Below are 23,114 nucleotides of genomic sequence, written 5' to 3'. Positions count from 1 at the left end.
TCCCTCCTGCAGCAAAGCACCCCCACAACATGATGCTGTCGTGCTTCCCGGTTGGGATGGTGTTCTTTGTCTTGCAAGCCTCCCTCTTTTTCTTCCAAACATAACAATGGTCATTAGGGCCAAACAGTTCCATTTTAGTTTCATCAGGCCAGAGGACATTTCTCAAAAAAATCCAATCTTTGTCCCCATGTGCAGTTGCTAACCGTAGTCTGGCTTTTTTATGGCAGTTTTGGAGCAGTGGCTTCTTCCTTGCTGAGCGGCCTTTCAGGTTATGTCGATATAGGACTCGTTTTACTGTGGATATCGATACTTTTGTACCTGTTTCCTCCAGCATCTTCACAAGGTCCTTTGCTGTTGTTCTGGGATTGATTTGCACTTTTCGCACCAAACTGCGTTCATCTCTAGGAGACAGAACGCGTCTCCTTCCTGAACGGTATGACGGCTGCACGGTCCCATGGTGTTTATACTTGCATACTATTGTTTGTACAGATGAACGTGGTACCTTCAGCCATTTGGAAATTGCTCCCAAGGATGAACCAGACTTGTGGAGGTCTACAATATTTCTTGGCTGATTTCTTTTGACTTTCCCATGATGTCAAGAAAAGAGGCACAGAGTTTGAAGGTAGACCTTGAAATACATCTACAGGTACACCTCCTATTGACTCAAATGATGTCAATTAGCCTATCAGAAGCTTCTAAAGCCATGACATAATTTTCTGGAATTTCCCAAGCTGTTTAAAGGCACAGTCAACTTAGTGTATGTAAACTTCTGACCAACTGGAATTGTGATACAGTGAATTATAAGTGAAATAATCTGTCTGTAAACAATTGTTGGAAAAATGACTTGTGTCATGCACAAAGTAGATGTCCTAACCGACTTGCCAAAACTATAGTTTGTTAACAAGACATTTGTGGAGTGGTTTAAAAACTAGTTTTCATGACTCCAACCTAAGTGTATGTAAACTTCCAACTTCAACTGCATATGTAAATAAAACACTTACTTGTGACCCATGCGTATGCACATGGCATGAATTAACCATGCACATAGATTCATGCATGTGTTTCGGTTGACTGTTGGGTTGGGTGAGAGTGAGTGAGTGAGAGGGTGAGCAGGCGAGTAGTTAACTGCATGTTGGGCCATTGCATGTGTAAATGCATTGCCACTGTAATAGTGGGCACTACTGTGTATTTTTATTTTTTTGCTTTGTGTGAATGTGTGTCTGTGCATGCGTGAACCGTACAGTATATGTGATTAGGTATAACTGTATTATCCTGTCTCTGGTCTCACCTGTAGGATTATCAGTGTATGGATTAGCAGGTAGAGGAAGTTGCAGAGCAGACAGAGAGAGGATTACTACTCCAGCTTGTGCTGTAGGAAAGAGGCTTTCTCTCCTCTACTAATTGTTCACTCCATCGTCTTGGTAACTGGACCCACTGGCCACCACAGCAGACCTGCAGGTCAACCTTGACCAGGAAGTAAACGACCTGGCTAGAGGTCACTTTAGGAACAGGGACAGCCATGGAACCTCGTAGGGGTCAGACGGTCAGACTCCGCTGCTCTGTAGGTAATGCTTTCCTGTAATGGGAGGGGCAACGAATCAACACAGGGAGACTGGTGGGCGATTGGGGAACCTCCGATTCACCAAGAAGTTTTCAGAGGGTGGGACCTTCAAGTGGGCTGTCTGAATTTGTAGTTTGCTTATTTTTAGTCACATGACTGACTTTGTATGCCTGTTTTACAGATAGTCAAAACCATAAGCCAAAACAAGAAACACTGAGCGTCGCTATCTGACTGTCACATTCAATTGGTGGACATCATAATTAGGACTGTAGCGGTCACAAAATTTAGTTAGCCTGTGATTGTCAAGCATATAACTGCCGGTCTCACGGTAATTGACCGTTTATTAACATAAACACGTTTAGCATCTCTTGGCTTCCACTGATGCAGACCTTTGGAAAATCTACTTTTTAAAAAGTCTAATAAATCCATGTAATATAGCCTACACCTTCACAATAAATCCATTATTTATTTTAGACTGGTCTAAAGAAACATGACATGAAGAAAATGTAGTCCATTTCAGAAGAACAGAATAGCATACTCTGAGTTGTCTTTATGTTAGGTCCTGATCTGGCTATGCCATATGGCTGTGGGCTACACTATTTCATTTAGCAGACAAGAGTAGCTTAGAATTCCATGGAATTATTTTATAGTATGAAGAATACAACTGAACAAAGCTGAATAAAATATGAAGGATATCTTCTCCAAACGATTTGAGGGAGTGTGCACATGCGGCTCATTGTTGAGCAGTTAACAAAGAGGAGGATCCCATCAGTTTTCTATAGGCTAGGCCTAATATATTTATTTCTCAACTTTCCTAATATTAAGCACATTACTTGTCTTTACAGGAGTATAGCCTACCTGGCTGGCATGAAAATGAACCACGGGAAAAGCGTCCTCCACTCGCTATTTAAGTGCTTAGATGACATGTATCCCCCCTGTTTCAAGCCATATGCGTGATAATGGTCCATTCTAAATCAAAACAAATTTCACACATTATTTAGTATATGTAAAGACAAGATTAAATCAAGAATAGTCTGATGGGTGACAATATTAGCCTATCAATTTATATATTATATATTATCACTTATGAATGACGCCCAGCATAAGGCAAGAAACAATACATAACTTTTTTTAAATCATAGTCCCAGACCTGTAGCCTAGACCATATTTTATTAATGTTTTATTTAACTAAGCAGGTCAGTTAAGAACAAATTGTTATTTACAATGACGGCCGACCCCGGCCAAACCCTCCCTTAACCCAGATGACGCTGGGCCATTTGTGTGCCACCCAATCACGGCCGGTTGGAATCTGGAATCGAACCAGGGTCTGTAGTGACACCTCTAGCACTGAGATGCAGTGCCTTAGACTGCTGCGCCACTTGGGAGCCCATAAGCCTCTATGTTTTGATAAGGTTTGTATCACAACTAAAGGGGCCAAATAACTTCTTAAAATGAAGCACATTAATCCGCTTTACAATGGGTGTAGAGCCTAACTGGCATACATTCGCGCTTATAGCCTACTGCCGTGTGTGCATTGCTGTTCTTGTAATGTGAAAAAATAGCCCAATAATTTATACAAAATGTAAAGCTAAACGTTCTCATGTGTTGTGTCAGCCTTATAGCGTAAAAAAGTGTTTTTGATGCTAGTGGTTGTATTAATTTGGGATCTATCGCATCACACAACTGTCCCAGACTATGTTTGGAATATTTATTTCTCGGACAGAATCGGGCAACTTTTGTACTGTGGGGGATAGTAGATTGACATAAGCTAGTGCTTTTGCTGTCCGTTAGGCCTACTCACCTTGTTGGCTGACGAAAAGTAAATGTGGACAGTTCTAATATCTTCAATATGCGCCTCGGAAATGGATAGGACACGTGCATATGTGTATGTCTTCACTTGTAGCATGTGAGAAAGACCCAATCACGTGATGGAGAGCCATGTGAGTGGGATGTGAGTCGAAGCACGCAGCACAAAGGGAGAAGGGAATTCAAATGATTATATTCAACCCAAGGGCACAGCGGCTAATGGCCGCGAAAAAAAGGCATTACCGCCACACAAGGGGATTGCGTCGGGAAATCCGAGGTATTATCAAGTGCTTCTCAAATTGTGAATAAGAGACTTCGAGCTTGCACTTGCTAGCTAATTTGTCCTATTTAGCTAGCTTGCTGTTGCTAGCTAATTTGTCCTGGGATATAAACATTGCGTTGTTATTTTATTTTATTCTCTCATTTTGTCTGTCATAGTTGAAGTGTACCTATGATGAAAATTACAGGCCTCTCATCTTTTTAAGTGGGAGAACTTGCACAATTGGTGGCTGACTAAATACTTTTTTGCCCTACTGTGTGTGTGTGTGTGTGTGTGTACATACATATATATATATATATATATATATATATATATATATATATATATATATATATATATATATATATATATATGTATGTGTATATATATGTATGTGTATATATATATATATATATATATATATATGTATGTGTATATATATGTATGTGTATATATATATATGTATGTGTATATATATATATATATATGTATGTGTATATATATATATGTATATATATGTGTGTATGTGTATATATATATATATATATGTATATATATATATATATATATATATATATATATACACATATATATATACACATACATATTTATAAATATGCATAAATAATAAAAACACTGCAGCCTGCAGGTAGAAAGTATCCTATTGTAGCCTATTACCGGAGAGTAGCGGAAGAATCTGAGAAAGCCAGTAGGAGCAGAGGAGGATGGTCTGGACAGGTTAAGGTTTTTTCTTCTGGTTATTGTGATCTCTGGCTCCCTCTTGAGTCATGTGTGTCTTATTTTATCAGACAGTGTGCTTATTAAAGCATCAGACAAGCTCAATGCATACATGGTGTGTGTCTACATATGGAAGAATACACGTTAAATAATGTCGACCAATCGACTTGTCAAAAGAACAGACGACTTTCAATCGACCAATACTTGTTTTAGTCGGGGTCAGCCCTAATCAAAACAAATCATCCTGAGGCCCTGTAGCTGTCTTATTCCTTCTTCACTGCATTGTCTTTCACCTTGTTGCATCCTCTGCTAAAAATGTACACTCCTACGTGATCACAACCTCCTCTCCTCCTCTCTCTCCCCAGTGAGCTGTGAGATAGATGGTGGGAGGTGATTTATTTGCCTGTTGTTTACTGTGCAATAAGCCACTAAGAGAGGAGACACATGGTGCGTTCCTCTGCGCAGGCATTTCTGACACATGCCAGATCCTACAACGCCTGGATAGGCATTTTACTTATCAGCTAACCACATATTTTATAGCAATCTGGTGCCTAACGACGTGGCAGGCAACCATTGGTTGATGCGTGCAACGTCTGAGCAAGGTAACGTGACCACAGTGATCAGTCTGCTCAGATGACCTTTGACCCGGTCTCCTGTGAACTAGCCCCAGACGACCAGGAGGCTCCCTGCATGAATCTTTATGAGCGGTTGGAACATTTGGTCCTGGATATCTGCTATGTGTGCAGGATTGTGTTCCAGTCCAGCTGTAGCACCTGATTAAACATATCCTAAAAGGCACTGCATGGTCAATCTGACGTCTGCATTGGCCGTGAAGCATTTTACAGGGATACGGCCTCTGCAGTAGTCAGGGCATTCATTCTTCTTGCGCTTCACGGAGCAGCGTTGAGCTGTTGAGAAGGAAGTTGTCAAGGATGTAAGTTTGTGTTTATACAGGACCTCCCGCCCCCACCTACCGTCAACCAATCATGTCAATGCGGATCTCTACCCTCCGCATTGTTACAAAATTTGGGAGGCGCCCGGCGATGCGGTACGGAGATCAATTTGGCCTCTGCAAGCCTCTGGAGGGTCCACAACTGCGTCACAACCTCCATACGGAGCCTTCAACCACATTTTCAGATCAAGCATAAATTGTTTCTAAGCCTGCGCACACTGTGACACCTGTATGTTACCTGATCTGCCTAACAAGACCTTACTGTGATCTCCACTCCTCCTAGACATGTGTCCCTGTCCCCATTCCAGTGGAGAACAGGATGTGTATGAATATTGATGCTATCAGGGGCTGTAATGACCATCTGTTCTGCTTTCAACCTGGCCATTTCAGCCTAGTCATTTGACAGAGGTTACACACAGAAATAACTTAGCACACAGAGGGAAAGCTCGGCTGCCTTGTATTATTTTTCTGAATTATTGATGGAATAATGATGGCTGTTTTCAATTCCAGCCCCACAAGGCGATCCAAACAGGGCCCAATATTGTAAGAATTGATTGGCAATTGTATTGCTAGTGAAGTTTGGAGTAGAACCTGAAATTTGTTAGAAATCGAGCTGCAGTAGGGCCAATATTGCAGTTTGTGGCTATGATTTCATATAGCCTGCCCTGAATAGTGAATGTAGTGCCTGAACCGTATAAGGCCCTAGGAAACAGTGTGGGAAACTGAGGAACGTGATCTCTTGATGGATGACGCGTCCCCTTACAAGTGTAAAATAAACTGGTAAAACAAGCCTGCAAAAAAATATGCCAGACAGCAGACACTATACCAGCCTCGCTCAGGGGGCTACTGTCCCTTTAAATCCGGAGCCCTCAGCCCGCCCTTAGATGGGAACACCCGTAGTCAAGCCTTAGCGGGAGACTGGGGCGGTTGTCTGGTTTCGGAGCATCATTTAGGGAGGCAATTTTTAATGGCCATGCCGAGAAAAAGGCTTTTCTAAACCGCCAGAGACGGCCCGATGAAACGGAGCCGGCGGAGGTCTGTGGGCTTGGGATATTCTCACAACCAGGACTCGGGAGCTTACTCAACAGCGAGGCGGAGGGAAAGGAGACGAGTGACGGGCGTGCTCCAGCTGTCCTCGCCGAGGCTCGTTGTGCCAGCTGGGTAAACTATTCCGCAACTGCTTGCCTCTCACTCCCCCCTCCGTTATTTAGCGCGATGATAGAAAATGTTCCTCCGACGCTCAGTGGGTGTGCGAGTCGTGCGGATCACTGATTCGCCTTGATTTTAAACGAGACAACAACAAAAGAGGGGTGACCCAGTATGGAAGCAGTGCCGCGCGATTCATGCCGCGTCGGTTCAGGTTCTCTTGGGTGATAATGCAGGTGCTCTGTGCGCACATAGGACGATGTAACAAGTCCCCAATTGTGTTAGATAAACAAATACACAAGGTTTCCGCAACGATAAAAGGAGTCAAACCAACGGTGTTTGTTTGAACATTGTACATCCCTCAGCACATTCTATACAGATGGTCCCGTGGGCGTTGAGCGGCTTGTGTGTGTATTGGTGATGGTGCAACAGCATCGAGCGAGGCGAGAGCGCACTGAAAGAAGAGGGGCTGTTTGGAATGGGGAGGGGGGAATTCATTGACATCGACCGCCACTCCGCCAGTTTACATCAGAATACAGTTAGCCCTACCTACCTGTTATTTATGCCCTCCGCTGTTTAACTTTAAACAACGTCTCGTATGTCTCTGTCTCCCCCACACACATACTTACCCTAGCCTTATCTTTCTCCCATCAATCGAACCGTGCAGGACCCTCTTACTCATCCGCCGGGTACCACAAGGCAGATGATGAGATGTCTGGGACTACTTCTCAGGCGGATCCCACAGATGCCACGGCGCGGACGATTCTGCTCAACCAACCTCAGAACACCAAGTTCTGTGATAACCATGTCAGGTAAAATTTAATCTGGCTACAGCATCTTTATCATCAAGTTTGCCTTTCCAGACGGTTTGTGATATTATGATTGCCTACAATACAGTTTGTTGATACTTTTAGGAATTTGTTTTTTACATTTTTATTTTGTTTTAGTTAAATTGTTTTTGTGATTGCCCAATGGTCTTATTATTGATAGGCTATAGGAGATAATGGGCCATTTACGGAGCAGTAAATTCTGGTTGTAAATTATAATCAATTATGTATTAAATGACCTCCGATGATTGGAGAAAGGCATCAACGGGTTGTTGTTTTAGGACTCCCCTGTTAGTGTCGGTCTGAAGAAAGTGCTTCACGTGAACATTTAGGCTACTGTCATGTGACCGATTGTAGCTTTTTTTTTGCCCATCATATCAAAACATCTAAGGTTTTTTTGTTGAGCTTCACAATCAATTTAAGATATTTTCGGTTGATTTGGACATGATCGGTCCCATGACTTGAATGGGATTTGTGCCACAAATGCTAAATTGTTAGCATGTGGAAACAGTGCCTGGGAAACTAAACCAAATCATGGATTTCTGTCATACCTTGTCCATAGACTACTTACAGGGTAAGGAAACCAATGTGTAATTTTGTAATTTGGGTGAACTATTCCTTTAATCGATAATGACTCATGTATTTTTAAAGCAGGCACTGAAAGAAAGGTAACTAACTACAGATAGTTAATAGAACTGCCTCAGATGGTCATGGAAGAGATTTAGTAGTCTAGCATGAAATGAAATAGAATAGAACAGGTTCCATTCAAAGTTTGAAACAAATTTGTTTTGCTCAGGAAAAATATCCCCAAATCTAACAAGATCTACAGTATGATCCAGGTCTGGTCACTGGTCATTTTACTCTGTGCTGTCCTGATCAGATGAAGCAAACAACCTTCTCACACTACATTTTAAAATGGATACTCATTCCTTCAATTCAGGAAGTACTCTGAAATTACAATTATCTTCTATGCTTTTCAATTAGGAATAATTGGAATTTGGCTTACCTTCTGAATTCCCTGTAATTTAAATTGTTCCCAACCCTGGTAAGCAGAGGATCTGGCCTTAACAAATCCAGTCTCTAAAGCGAAAACATTCACAACCAGTTGGTTAATGATTTGGTGTGTGGCTATCTCTCATGGGTTGGGTTCTGGGTAGGGCCCAAACGGAATCTTCATTTGTGTGGAATCTCTTTTACAAACACCCTCCCAGCTGTCGGCTGCATATTCGATGGTGACGACGACACTGGAGCTATAACTGTTGAGTCGTATAGCTTTGCAGACCAATGTATTGTTTTACATTTGTTATTACCCCTCAGTGTATTTATGTTGGCTTGAGGAGAGATAGGGTTGAGTTCAGTGGTGTGCAGCACAGTGGTGTGCAGCACAGTGGTGTGCAGCACAGTGGTGTGCAGCACAGTGGTGTGCAGCACAGTGGTGTGCAGCACAGTGGTGTGCAGCAATGTCGGAATGTTCAAATATAACTTTTGTAGAATAGTTATGCTTCTCTGTTATGTAGAATAGGAAATCATGTTGGCTTTATACTCTATCTGGAACATTTAGGAGACTACGCCCTCCTGAACATTACCCTGCCGCCTATAGAATCCATCAGGTGCTAGTTACGTGGGGCAATCGGCAAACACACCTCACCGATCTGTCTTTACTGTCAGGAGATTAAATTCTGCTCTGAAAGGGGCCTATTTCAGGTCCGTTAATGAGATTAAGGTGGGCCTTCGTCAAATTGTCTCATTGGATCACCAGGCCATTTACTGGCCTGTGATTGGACAGTCTGTCTCTGGAGCCATGCCCTGTGTATGTCTGTGTTTTGTGTTTTAGTGCTTCACTGGTCCTATTGATTACTCTGAGATTAAATTCCTATAGCTCTTATCCCCTCACGTCTTCTGTTTTCCTCTTCCACCTCTTCTGTTTTCCTCTTCCACCTCTTCTGTTTTCCTCTTCCACCTCTTCTGTTTTCCTCTTCCACCTCTTCTGTTTTCCTCTTCCACCCCTTCTGTTTTCCTCTTCCACCTCTTCTGTTTTCCTCTTCCACCTCTTCTGTTTTCCTCTTCCACCCCTTCTGTTTTCCTCTTCCACCTCTTCTGTTTTCCTCTTCCACCTCTTCTGTTTTCCTCTTCCACCTCTTCTGTTTTCCTCTTCCACCCCTTCTGTTTTCCTCTTCCACCTCTTCTGTTTTCCTCTTCCACCTCTTCTGTTTTCCTCTTCCACCTCTTCTTTTTTCCTCTTCCACCCCTTCTGTTTTCCTCTTCCACCTCTTCTGTTTTCCTCTTCCACCCCTTCTGTTTTCCTCTTCCACCTCTTCTGTTTTCCTCTTCCACCCCTTCTGTTTTCCTCTTCCACCCCTTCTGTTTTCCTCTTCCACCCCTTCTGTTTTCCTCTTCCACCTCTTCTGTTTTCCTCTTCCACCCCTTCTGTTTTCCTCTTCCACCCCTTCTGTTTTCCTCTTCCACCTCTTCTGTTTTCCTCTTCCACCCCTTCTGTTTTCCTCTTCCACCTCTTCTGTTTTCCTCTTCCACCCCTTCTGTTTTCCTCTTCCACCCCTTCTGTTTTCCTCTTCCACCCCTTCTGTTTTCATCTTCCACCCCTTCTTTTTTCCTCTTCCACCCCTTCTGTTTTCCTCTTCCACCCCTTCTGTTTTCCTCTTCCACCCCTTCTTTTTTCCTCTTCCACCCCTTCTTTTTTCCTCTTCCACCCCTTCTGTTTTCCTCTTCCACCTCTTCTGTTTTCCTCTTCCACCTCTTCTGTTTTCCTCTTCCACCCCTTCTGTTTTCCTCTTCCACCCCTTCTGTTTTCCTCTTCCACCTCTTCTGTTTTCCTCTTCCACCTCTTCTGTTTTCCTCTTCCACCCCTTCTGTTTTCCTCTTCCACCTCTTCTGTTTTCCTCTTCCACCTCTTCTCTGCCTTCGCTACATGTTTTCTTCACGTCCCTGAGTCAAATCAAATTGTATTTGTCACATGCGCTGAATACAACCGGTGTAGACCTTACAGTGAACTGCTTACTTACAAGCCCTTAATTAACCAACAGTGCTCTAAGAAGTTTTTAAGAAAAAAATAGATAATTAAAAACATTTTTTTTTTTTACTTAACATAATTAAAGGCAGCAGTAAAATAACAATAGTGAGTTGATGTGCGGGCCACCGGTTAGTCCAGGTAATTGAGGTATTGTGTCCCTGTGTATCTGTGTCCCTTTGTCCCTGTGCATGAGTGAAAATCTCCTCCACCTATCAATCAGTTGCCACAGCAACACAACCACCGTCAACGAATAGTTGGCGTAGATGGTGTCCCTAGACACTGCTCTAGGATCAGCTTGAACTCGACAGTTTCCTAACCTTAACCATTAGGGAAGAAATGTAAAAACGGACCATACATCAGTCTCTAGGCGCAATCATAACTCATTAACAAACACAGTAACCACAGTAACACTCAGACAACCACCTTAGATCTGTTACATCTCAATATACTGTAATTACCACAACCATAAACTGCCCTGATACCATCACAGCAATTACATGGCCACATTATAAACAAACATTTTTCCACTAGCAACCAACTACTTTATGACAGAACTGTGTGTGTGGTATCATTTGTCTGTTAGATTAGATATAAGCAGGTTTAACGTGTGAATCAGATGAGGTATGAACACACTGAGGTACCAGAAGAAGGTGTGTGTATCTGGGTCAGCAGGTGCTGTTATGTCTATTTGATGTCCTGATCTTTGTGTGTGACTGTGGGCTCGTAGTTATGGTAGTTATGTTTGTCTCTCAAAAAACTCTTACAGTTGTTGGCTATTAGCAATGCTAATAATTGCTGTTGTCTGAGCCATACAGGTGATTGACTGACAAGGTGAGCCTTCCAAGGCCTCATACACCCCTATTTAGGAGGTTTGGTCTAAATATAAAGCTTTGAACAGTGAGGTTCGGTCCATTTGCAGGAGTGTGAAGGTGTGCAGCCCATAATAGATCCTTGGTAACACTTTACTTGACACCCAACGCCATAACATGTTATGCCGCGGTCATAACCATGTCAGAAATGGTCAAAACACTGTCATGACCCATATGTTTAGACCTGTGACATATATTGTGTTATTTTATGGCTGGTTATGACACCTGCATTTATTCAAATGTGTTTTTTCCCTGACAAGAAGTTTCCTTTTGTTTGAAAGTTTGTTTCTTATGTCCTTTGTTGTTGTAATGAATTCTTTACGGTCATGTTTTTTTTTCCCATCATATTTTAAATAACTTGTATAAAATACTCTTTATGGCAATGTCATAATTCATTGTGACCATCCTGTGTCACTTAACTTGGACTAAGAAAATACACTTCACCATTTGTCTGTTAGATGAGATATAAGCATCTTTAATGTGTGGGTCAGATGTGCTTATCGCAACACACTGTGGTACCAGAAGAAGGGGTGTGTGCGCGTGTGTTTACACGTGTGCGTGTGTGTGTGCGTGTGTTTACACGTGTGTGTGTGCGTGCTTGCACGTGTGTGCTTGCACGTGTGTGTGTGTGTGTGTGTGTGTGTGTGTCTGTATCCGGTTCAGCTGTTGCGTCTGCTATTTGATATCCTGGTCTTTGTGTGTGACTGTGGGCTTGTTGCAGGGAGACCATTTTTTTAAGGGCCACGCCGAGAAAATCCTTTTCCAGACCACCAGAGACGGGCCTGTGGGCTTGGGGTATTCTCACATTTCAGAACATGTTAAAATAACATGAACATACTGTTGACATGCAGGCTATGGTGTAATGGAATGTCTTTCCTTGTGTGGTGGGTTTTGTGGGTTTTGACACTCTCTTATGTAGGTGTCATAACCAGCTATAATAATATATCCAACAGGTCTAAATGTGTGTCAAGACAGTGTTATAGCCATGTTATAATGCTAGCTATAGTAAAGTGCTGCCTGATCCGGTAATGTTTTGCTGCCTGATCCGGTAATGTTTTGCTGCCTGTAACAGGAATTTCCAGTTGAACAAGAAGGAGGGCAGCCATTGAAAACAGACCGAAATCATTTCAGTTCAATTGCAAGTTGCAACATGCAGCTCCTGGAGACGGGCCCTTTTCTCTTCTAACCAGACACCACTCAATGTTCTCTAAACATCAGCCTGAGAGGATTGTACCAAGTCAAAACAGAAGGCACTGTCGTTGCCTGCTGCTACAGAATCACACAGTATTCATATTGTCATCAACACTATAAGAATCAGTGTGTCCTCGGTCCTTACACCTTCAGGAGCTCTCACGTCATTCACTGTTAACGATATGAGAACAATCCAGGAGATCCGGTCTAGTGACCATCAGTCAGTACACAAATATGAGTCACAAATAGAACACTGGAAATCATGTGCATTACAGAAAAGGGAAAACATAAATATGCTAATTGTTAATTACTATTAACTGAATATTAACGTTATTCATCTTAAATATTCCCATTTCACCGCCATAGGACATTTTGAGTCTAATTGTGTTGTCTCTGTAATGGGGTTTCATGTGCATCGATCATTTTAGTAGAGATTTTTGAAGAATGTTTTGAAGAAGGGATTTAAACTCTAGTGACTACCTCTGTGTTACCTTGGAGAACATCGAGAAAGTCAAATCAAACTCCCTATTTTTGTCTACAGTATACTCACAGCCCAAGGGGGATTACTTTTTTGGTGTGCGGATGTGTGTTTCATTACCGTGGTGACTAACCCTGTGTTTTACATGTATCCCCCTCCTCCTACTTCTCCTCCTTCTCAGTACCACTAAGTACGGCGTGCTCACCTTCCTGCCTCGTTTCCTGTACGAGCAGATCCGCCGGGCCGCCAATGCCTTCTTCCTCTTCATTGCCCTGATGCAGGTAGGCCACGCCCAGTACATGTGGTTTACTCTGGAGGGAGCAACGTCCTGGAGCATTCAGATAGAAATGTGTTGACAATATATGATTCTCTGTGGAGTAGAACTATGAAACAAATCAGCTCTATCTATTACATTTCTATCTGTAACCTGCACTGACAACCTGACCGTGTCTAACCAAACCGTCAGCGTTTCTTCAACATTGTCTCTGCGCTCTTCCTCTCAGCAAATCCCTGATGTGTCTCCTACGGGTCGCTACACCACTCTGGTACCACTCATCTTCATCCTCACTGTGGCCGGGATCAAAGAGATCATAGAGGACTATGTAAGTAGGACGGACACGGGTCAGCAGTCACGGGTCAGCAATCATGGGTCAGCAGTCACAGGTCAACTCCTCCGCTGTGGAACAACACCCTGCAGAGTTTATAAATCTCCACCTCTGTTCCAAAACAATTGCTTAGCCGGCACAGTGCCATTCTTGTGCATCTAATGTGAAAGAAAAAGGGAGGGAGACTGGTAAGGAGCTCACACCCCCCCCTCTGTCTCTTTACAGCAAAGACACAAGGCAGACAACACAGTCAACAAGAAAAAGACCACAGGTATTGGACATGTGTGACGCCGTGCTAGTCAGTTTCATGAGTGAATTCCATGTAGCTTATGGGAATAGACAGTTGTGCTTTAGGAAAGAGCAGCAGTATATGACATGTTTAGGCTAACAGCTCTGTTGTCATTGTGTCTCAGTTCTGAGGAATGGAGCCTGGCAGACTATCATATGGAAACAGGTACCATTACCCTCATCCTCTCAACAGCCTGTCTGACTAGTGGTTACAGATGGAGCTCACACTTTCCACAACACACCTGAACATGGAAAATGTCCTAACTAAGACTGCATGGCTCATTCTGTACCTCTCCAGAATGTTCTCTGGCATTTTTCTTCACGTTGTTGAGTATTCTTTCTATCTAATGCTGAGCTTGCTCTGACCGAGGGACGCGTCAGACTTAAACATCCACAGTAAAGCTACTTGCTGCTCACTGTCACTTTCTCTCTCCCTCTCTCCATCATCCCTCCCTCTCTCCACCATCCCTCCCTCTCTCCACCATACCTCCCTCTCTCCACCATACCTCCCTCTCTCCACCATCTCTCCCTCTCTCCACCATCTCTCCCTCTCTCCACCATCTCTCCCTCTCTCCACCATCTCTCCCTCTCTCCACCATCCCTCTCTCTCTCTCTCTTTCTATTCCCCTGACTCACTTTATCTTGCATCTCTCTCTCTTCCCCCCCATCCATTTTCAATGTCATTCTCACCTCATGCTGTTGCATTTCTGTGTCCTGGCCACAAGGTGGCAGTAGGAGACATAGTGAAGGTGACCAATGGGCAGCATCTTCCAGCTGACATGGTCATAGTGTCCTCCAGGTTGGTTTGCGGTCTTGTGTTTTTGTGTGGTCAGTGTTAGTTAAAGTGGTGTTTGATCAGTGTTGTCAGGCTAGTAATAGGGGAGGCATTGAGGGTTGTCACCATTATGTTTGATCAATGATTCAATATTGTCATTTGACCGTTGCATAGATGAATGTTGTGGTAAAGTTGGACTCCATCTCTCTCCACAGTGAGCCTCAGGCCATGTGTTATACTGAGACCTCCAACCTGGACGGAGAAACCAACCTGAAAATCAGACAGGTGAGACGCGTGCGGAATGACCCCAACGCTGTGCTTTATCGACCTCCGGAGGAGGAGCTGGTGATGGGACTGCTCTAACAGGGTGTGTGTGTGTATTTCAGGGTCTCCCTCTCACAGCTGGTCTCCAGTCTCTGGAGGAGCTGATGGGTCTCTCTGGCCGTCTGGAGTGTGAAGAGCCCAACAGACACCTGTATGACTTCACTGGGACTCTACGCCTGGACAACCAAAAGTACTGATCTCTCTCGCTCTTTCGCTCTCTCTCTTATATTTATATTATTTTGGGGGTTTACTGCCAGGGCCCAGGTCTGGCAGTACTGCTCTAGCAGGCCCAGGCTCTGCTGTAGGCCATCTGCTGTGGGGGTTTACTGCCAGGGCCCAGGTCTGGAAGTACTGCTCTAGCAGGCCCAGGCTCTGCTGTAGGCCATGTGCTCAAATTTGTGGTCAAATTTGTCTCCATTCTTTAAGATTGGGGTTATGAGTCCTTGATTCCAGGTGTCAGGGAAATAACCTACACTCAGGATCAAATGAAACCGTTTTAATATAGCCAGTTGAAATTTTTCACTAATGAGTTTGAGCATCTCATTTAGGACTCCATCAGGTCCGCATGGTTTTTTAAATTTGAGAGCCTGAAGTTTCTTATAGAGCTCCTGGTCAGTAATAGTTTAGTTTCTTATAGAGCTCCTGGTCAGTAATAGTTTAGTTTCTTATAGAGCTCCTGGTCAGTAATAGTTTAGTTTCTTATAGAGCTCCTGGTCAGTAATAGTTTAGTTTCTTATAGAGCTCCTGGTCAGTAATAGTTTAGTTTCTTACAGAGCTCCTGGTCAGTAATAGTTTAGTTTCTTATAGAGCTCCTGGTCAGTAATAGTTTAGTTTCTTATAGAGCTCCTGGTCAGTAATAGTTTAGTTTCTTACAGAGCTCCTGGTCAGTAATAGTTTAGTTTCTTATAGAGCTCCTGGTCAGTAATAGTTTAGTTTCTTATAGAGCTCCTGGTCAGTAATAGTTTAGTTTCTTATAGAGCTCCTGGTCAGTAATAGTTTAGTTTCTTATAGAGCTCCTGGTCAGTAATAGTTTAGTTTCTTATAGAGCTCCTGGTCAGTAATAGTTTAGTTTCTTACAGAGCTCCTGGTCAGTAATAGTTTAGTTTCTTATAGAGCTCCTGGTCAGTAATAGTTTAGTTTCTTATAGAGCTCCTGGTCAGTAATAGTTTAGTTTCTTATAGAGCTCCTGGTCAGTAATAGTTTAGTTTCTTATAGAGCTCCTGGTCAGTAATAGTTTAGTTTCTTATAGAGCTCCTGGTCAGTAATAGTTTAGTTTCTTATAGAGCTCCTGGTCAGTAATTGGGGAGTCCAGTGGATGTTGATTGTCCTTTATAGCTTTTTCTAGTCCATTAAACGTCTCATGAATTTGGCGTTGTTCTGCGTTTGCATCAATGTGAACAGTGTTGTAAATGGGTCGTCCATATCTCTCCATTTTCTATCGCTAATTCCAATTTTGCCAGAAGTTGTTTGTGTTTATGGACTCCTCACTGTCAGATGATTGCTGTTGTACTGTGCTTTTTTTGGTTCTGAGTGTACTTTTATAGAGTTTTAAAGTCTCACAGTAATTAAGGCATAATTCATAATTATTTGGGTCTCTGTGCTTTTGTTTTTCTCCTTGTAAAATTATAATCTGCATCAATCCAGTTGTCATCTGTGGTCTTTTTTTGGTTCGTTTTTTTAAATCAATTTCAGTTGTGCTTCTTTTGCTGTTTGCCTGAATATATAGTTGATGTTTTCTACTGCCAGATTGATGCCTTCTTTACTGTGAGTGAATGTGCTATTCAGACAGTTATCTAAGAGTGTCTGGATATTTTGGTTCCAGGTTGCTTTCTGGTATTCTTCTGTGCTGTTTTGGGCCCATCTGTATGAATGTCTGATGTTGTACAGCTTACTGGGCTGTGAATGTCTGATGTTGTACAGCTTACTGGGCTGTGAATGTCTGATGTTGTACAGCTGACTGGGCTGTGAATGTCTGATGTTGTACAGCTGACTGGGCTGTGAATGTCTGATGTTGTACAGCTGACTGGGCTGTGAATGTCTGATGTTGTACAGCTGACTGGGCTGTGAATGTCTGATGTTGTACAGCTTACTGGGCTGTGAATGTCTGATGCTGTACAGCTGACTGGGCTGTGAATGTCTGATGTTGTACAGCTTACTGGGCTGTGAATGTCTGATGTTGTACAGCTGACTGGGCTGTGAATGTCTGATGTTGTACAGCTTACTGGGCAGTGAATGTCTGATGTTGTACAGCTGACTGGGCTGTGAATGTCTGATGTTGTACAGCTGACTGGGCTGTGAATGTCTGATGTTGTACAGCTGACTGGGCTGTGAATGTCTGATGTTGTACAGCTTACTGGGCAGTGAATGTCTGATGTTGTACAGCTGACTGGGCTGTGAATGTCTGATGTTGTACAGCTGACTGGGCTGTGAATGTCTGATGTTGTACAGCTGACTGGGCTGTGAATGTCTGATGTTGTACAGTTTACTGGGCTGTGAATGTGTGATGTTGTACAGCTGACTGGGCTGTGATGTTGTACAGCTTACTGGGCTGTGATTGTCTGATGTTGTACAGCTTACTGGGCTGTGAAGGTCTGATGTTGTACAGCTTATTGGGCTGTGAATGTCTGATGTTGTACAGCTGACTGGGCTGTGAATGTCTGATGTTGTACAGCTTATTGGGCTGTGAATTTCTGATGTTGTACAGCTGACTGGGCTGTGAATGTGTGGTTGTTTCCATGTCTGTTCTTTTGAGGAACAACATAATTTGGCTGTGATCAGACCGAGGTGTTAGTGGCTTGACAGTGAATGAGCTGAGAGAGGAAGGGTCAATGTCTGTAATCATATAGTCTACTGTGCTCTGGCCAAGAGGTGAGCAGTAGGTGAATCTCCCCAAAGAGTCCCCCCGTAGCCTACCATTGACAAAGTACAGACCCAGGCTTCTACAGAGCTGCAACAGATCCCTTCCGTTGTTGTTGACGGTGCTGTCACTGTTTCTATGGGGGAGATGAAGACAGTTAGAGACACTATGGCCTGTAATAAAGCTGTCCCCTCATGTGGTCTGTCACTGTTGTTTCTATGGGGGAGATGAAGACAGTTAGAGACACTATGGCCTGTAATAAAGCTGTCCCCTCATGTGGTCTGTCACTGTTGTTTCTATGGGGGAGATGAAGACAGTTAGAGACACTATGGCCTGTAATAAAGCTGTCCCCTCATGTGGTCTGTCACTGTTGTTTCTATGGGGGAGATGAAGACAGTTAGAGACACTATGGCCTGTAATAAAGCTGTCCCCTCATGTGCTCGTTAGATCAGGTAGTTTTCCTGTGTTCGCATTTGTGTCTCTAACTGTTCGCAAATGGCACGCCTCAAGGGTGGGGAAGATCTCCTCTGAGGGGGGGGGGGGGAATCTCCTCTGGGTAATATGGGAATTCTGAGGGGGGGGGGGGTCGACTATCTCCTCTGAGTAATTTGGGGATTCTGAGGGGGGGGGGGGGGATCTCCTCTGAGTAATATGGGGATTCTGAGGGGGGGGGGAGATCTCCTCTGAGTAATATGGGGATTCTGAGGGGGGGGGGGGGAAGAGAGCTCCTCTGAGTAATATGGGGATTCTGGGGGGGGGAGGAGGAGATCTCCTCTGAGTAATATGGGGATTCTGAGGGGGGTTATATATTGCGCAAAGAACACGTATTTTTCTGTCAGTACAAGTTATTTTTTTCAGTTTGAACCAAATGTGATATTTAGGGGATCAATTAGATTTTGTAGTTGGGATTTGTAGAAAATGACCAATCCTCCGGAGTCTCTGCCTCTATTGACAGAGCTGTGTTTCTGTGACGGCACAATGACCTCTCTGTAGCCTGTGGGACAGTGACAATGTCTGCCTTACTCCATGTCTCCTGCAGAATGATGACATCAACTTCTTTAACATTTGATTTAAACTCCTGTGCAAAACTCTTCAGCCCTGAATGTTTTCATGTTGCAAAAAGAAAGAATGACACATTCAGAAATACAGTAACTTCTAACTACTGAGTTGTTCAGAGTAATAAACAGGATAACAGAAATACAGTAACTACTAACTACTGAGTTGTTCAGAGTAATAAACAGGATAACAGAAATACAGTAACTACTAACTACTGAGTTGTTCAGAGTAAAAAACAGAATAACAAAAATACAGTAACTACTAACTACTGAGTTGTTCAGAGTAATAACAGAAATACAGTAACTACTAACTACTGTGTTGTTCAGAGTAATAAACAGAATAACAGAAATACAGTAACTACTAACTACTGAGTTGTTCAGAGTAATAAACAGAATAACAGAAATACAATAACTACTGAGTTGTTCAGAGTAATAAACAGGATAACAGAAATACAGTAACTACTGACTACTGAGTTGTTCAGAGTAATAAACAGGACAACAGAAATACAGTAACTACTGAGTTGTTCAGAGTAATAAACAGAATAACAGAAATACAGTAACTACTAACTACTGAGTTGTTCAGAGTAATAAACAGAATAACAGAAATACAGTAACTACTAACTACTGAGTTGTTCAGAGTAATAAACATAATAACAGAAATACAGTAACTACTAACTACTGAGTTGTTCAGAGTAATAAACATAATAACAGAAATACAGTAACTACTAACTACTGAGTTGTTCAGAGTAATAAACAGAATAACAGAAATACAATAACTACTGAGTTGTTCAGAGTAATAAACAGGATAACAGAAATACAGTAACTACTGACTACTGAGTTGTTCAGAGTAATAAACAGGACAACAGAAATACAGTAACTACTGAGTTGTTCAGAGTAATAAACAGAATAACAGAAATACAGTAACTACTAACTACTGAGTTGTTCAGAGTAATAACAGAAATACAGTAACTACTAACTACTGAGTTGTTCAGAGTAATAAACAGAATAACAGAAATACAGTAACTACTAACTACTGAGTTGTTCAGAGTAATAAACATAATAACAGAAATACAGTAACTACTAACTACTGAGTTGTTCAGAGTAATAAACAGAATAACAGAAATACAATAACTACTGAGTTGTTCAGAGTAATAAACAGGATAACAGAAATACAGTAACTACTGACTACTGAGTTGTTCAGAGTAATAAACAGGACAACAGAAATACAATAACTACTGAGTTGTTCAGAGTAATAAACAGGACAACAGAAATACAGTAACTACTGACTACTGAGTTGTTCAGAGTAATAAACAGGACAACAGAAATACAGTAACTACTGACTACTGAGTTGTTCAGAGTAATAAACAGGACAACAGAAATACAGTAACTACTGAGTTGTTCAGAGTAATAAACAGGATAACAGAAATACAGTAACCACTGAGTTGTTAAGAGTAATAAACAGAATAACAGAAATACAGTAACTACTAACTACTGAGTTGTTCAGAGTAATAAACAGGATAACAGAAATACAGTAACTACTGAGTTGTTCAGAGTAATAAACAGAACAACAGAAATACAGTAACTACTAACTACTGAGTTGTTCAGAGTAATAAACAGGACAACAGAAATACAGTAACTACTGACTACTGAGTTGTTCAGAGTAATAAACAGGACAACAGAAATACAGTAACTACTGAGTTGTTCAGAGTAATAAACAGGATAACAGAAATACAGTAACTATTCATTGAACAAGTAAACTTTTAGTACAGTAGCTGTGTGTGTTCAGTGCCGATGTATTGGAGGAGCTGTTTAATCTCACTCAAACCTACAGAGTTCTCCTGTCCTCTGGGGTCTCTGTGTAGCTGCGCTGGTCCTGCTGTTGGGCCCTGTGGAGGGGAGGGGAGCCAGGTCTGGGCAGGGGGGGCAAGTGCCACTTGCTTTAGAGACTTGGCAAACATGGTATACGTCTGCTTCCTCAGGTGGGAGTGGTCGTGCAGGTGCTTTGGGGTGATTGTTGGGGTGGTGAACAACGTACACGTTCGGGAGTAGGCCACACCCTCTGGTGATGTCAGCATTGACCTCCTGAATGGTATACGGGATGAAAGTCTTTGCGGGGCAGCAGAGTGGAGATGGTGATGTTGGAGAACCACTCAGAGGCCCTCTCTGCTACTCTGTTGACCAGGCTGCCTACTCTCTCCTGCTCCTCTAGCAGGTTGTTGGTGCCGGTGTGAATAATAATGTGGCCTGGTATGCCAAAGTCAGGCTGGGGCAGGATGTGGAGTGCATCCATATTTTGGACACCTTGTGTTGGGGGAAGAGTTTATCCTAATGGATGAATTTCCCATAAGAGTCAATGAGGATGGCCACCTCAGTGAGTTTTACCAGAATAGTGGGTTTACGGCTTGGTCTGGGGCTGGGTACAGTGAGGGGTGTGTCTGGGGCTGGGGTACACAGGGTCTGGGTACTGTGAGGGGTGTGTCAGGGGTTCCATAGAGCTCTGTAGTAGGTGTCCCCATGTGAGCCTCCCTGTTGACTGGGGGTGTGGATAAGGGGTGGTCGGTATGGGGGGGTGGTCGGTATCGGGGGAGTGGTCGGTATGGGGGGAGTGGTCGGTATGGGGTGTGGGGGGGTCGGTATGGGGGGAGTGGTCGGTATGGAGGGGGGGGTCGGTATGGAGGGGTGGTCGGTATCGGGGGAGTGGTCGGTATGGGGGGAGTGGTCGGTATGGGGTGTGGGGGGGTCGGTATGGGGGGAGTGGTCGGTATGGAGGGGGGGGTCGGTATGGGGGGGGCTGGTCGGTATGGGGGGGTGGTCGGTATGGAGGGGGGTGGTCGGTATGGGGGGGTGGTCGGTATGGGGGGGTGGTCGGTATGGGGGAGGGGGTCGGTATGGAGGGGTGGTCGGTATGGGGGGGGTGGTCGGTATGGGGGGGGCTGGTCGGTATGGGGGGGTGGTCGGTATGGGGGGGGGTCGGTATGGGGGGGTGGTCGGTATGGAGGGGTGGTCGGTATGGGGGGGGCTGGTCGGTATGGGGGGGTGGTCGGTATGGAGGGGGGTGGTCGGTATGGGGGGGTGGTCGGTATGGAGGGGGGTGGTCGGTATGGGGGGGTGGTCGGTATGGGGGGGTGGTCGGTATGGGGGGGGCTGGTCGGTATGGGGGGGTGGTCGGTATGGAGGGGGGTGGTCGGTATGGGGTGTGGGGTGGTCGGTATGGGGGGGGCTGGTCGGTATGGGGGGGTGGTCGGTATGGGGGGGGCTGGTCGGTATGGGGGGGGCTGGTCGGTATGGGGGGGTGGTCGGTATGGAGGGGGGTGGTCGGTATGGAGGGGTGGTCGGTATGGGGGGGTGGTCGGTATGGGGGGCTGGTCGGTATGGGGGGGTGGTCGGTATGGGGGGGTGGTCGGTATGGGGGGGTGGTCGGTATGGAGGGGTGGTCGGTATGGGGGGGTGGTCGGTATGGGGGGGTGGTCGGTATGGAGGGGTGGTCGGTATGGGGGGGTGGTCGGTATGGGGGGGTGGTCGGTATGGAGGGGTGGTCGGTATGGGGGGGTGGTCGGTATGGGGGGGTGGTCGGTATGGAGGGGTGGTCGGTATGGGGGGGTGGTCGGTATGGGGAGGGGGGTAAGGAGTATCTCAGTCACTGCTGCTGCGTTGAATTTAGTTTTTTTTTACTCACTCTGTCAATCTTTTCCTCCTGTGTTGATCTTCAGTTGTACAATTTGATTACCTATATATATGTTTTGCTAATTGAATCTTGTTAATCTCACTCTTAGCAACCAGAAGTGAGGAGCTGTTCGTCTACATGACTGCCTCTCTCTCTCTCTCTCTCTGAACACACACCTAACATAGGATTGCATCATTTTGAACCTCCACCTGCTCGTCACTGTTCTCTTTCCAGTGCGGTTCCTCTGGGTCCTGACCAGGTGCTGCTGCGAGGTGCCCAGCTCAGGAACACACAATGGGTTGTGGGTATTATAGTCTACACTGGACATGACTCCAAACTGATGCAGGTGAGACATTTCAAGCCTTGGATCAAGCAAATCTAAACTCTAATACTCTAATGAAGGCTGTAGAGTTTGCGGTTCTTCCTCCATAGCGGTCGACTGAGTTCCTGACCTCTGTGTCATTTAGGGTGTTCTGTAGTTCCACATGAAGGATGTACTAATGTGGTGAATGTTCCTTCCAGAACTCCACCAAGGCCCCTCTGAAGCGTTCTAACGTGGAGCGGGTGACCAACGTCCAGATCCTGGTGCTGTTCTGCATCCTCCTGGTGATGGCGCTAGTGAGCTCTATAGGAGCCTCCATCTGGAACAAACAACACACTGAGGAGGCCTGCTGGTACCTGTCACGCGCCG

The 23,114-nt window shown here is 44.2% G+C and overlaps 1 protein-coding gene across 11 annotated transcripts in view; it reads left to right on the top strand.

Moving 5' to 3' along the window:
- Positions 1-23,114, top strand: part of LOC110490927 (phospholipid-transporting ATPase IB) — a 98,868-nt gene that overhangs the window by 7,967 nt on the left and 67,787 nt on the right. For 3 of the 11 annotated variants that reach the window (XM_090199367.1, XM_036943829.2, XM_090199374.1), the window contains exons 1-11: positions 6,120-6,477; positions 7,130-7,274; positions 13,037-13,136; positions 13,359-13,457; positions 13,686-13,731; positions 13,874-13,914; positions 14,474-14,547; positions 14,739-14,808; positions 14,910-15,037; positions 22,658-22,769; positions 22,946-23,114. In XM_090199367.1, coding sequence (XP_090055493.1) covers positions 7,174-7,274; positions 13,037-13,136; positions 13,359-13,457; positions 13,686-13,731; positions 13,874-13,914; positions 14,474-14,547; positions 14,739-14,808; positions 14,910-15,037; positions 22,658-22,769; positions 22,946-23,114 — 940 coding nt within the window. In that variant the 5' untranslated portion in view covers positions 6,120-6,477; positions 7,130-7,173. Of the gene's footprint in view, positions 1-6,119; positions 6,478-7,129; positions 7,275-13,036; positions 13,137-13,358; positions 13,458-13,685; positions 13,732-13,873; positions 13,915-14,473; positions 14,548-14,738; positions 14,809-14,909; positions 15,038-22,608; positions 22,770-22,945 lie in introns of those variants that run through there. The other 8 variants (XM_036943828.2, XM_036943827.2, XM_090199373.1 and 5 more) reach the window with 5 other exon arrangements.

The sequence above is a fragment of the Oncorhynchus mykiss genome, chromosome 15 (assembly GCF_057628025.1).
Source record: "Oncorhynchus mykiss isolate SJ-2025 chromosome 15, ASM5762802v1, whole genome shotgun sequence".
In the NCBI taxonomy this organism is placed as follows: domain Eukaryota; kingdom Metazoa; phylum Chordata; class Actinopteri; order Salmoniformes; family Salmonidae; genus Oncorhynchus; species Oncorhynchus mykiss.
This window is presented reverse-complemented; position numbering and strand designations above follow the sequence as displayed.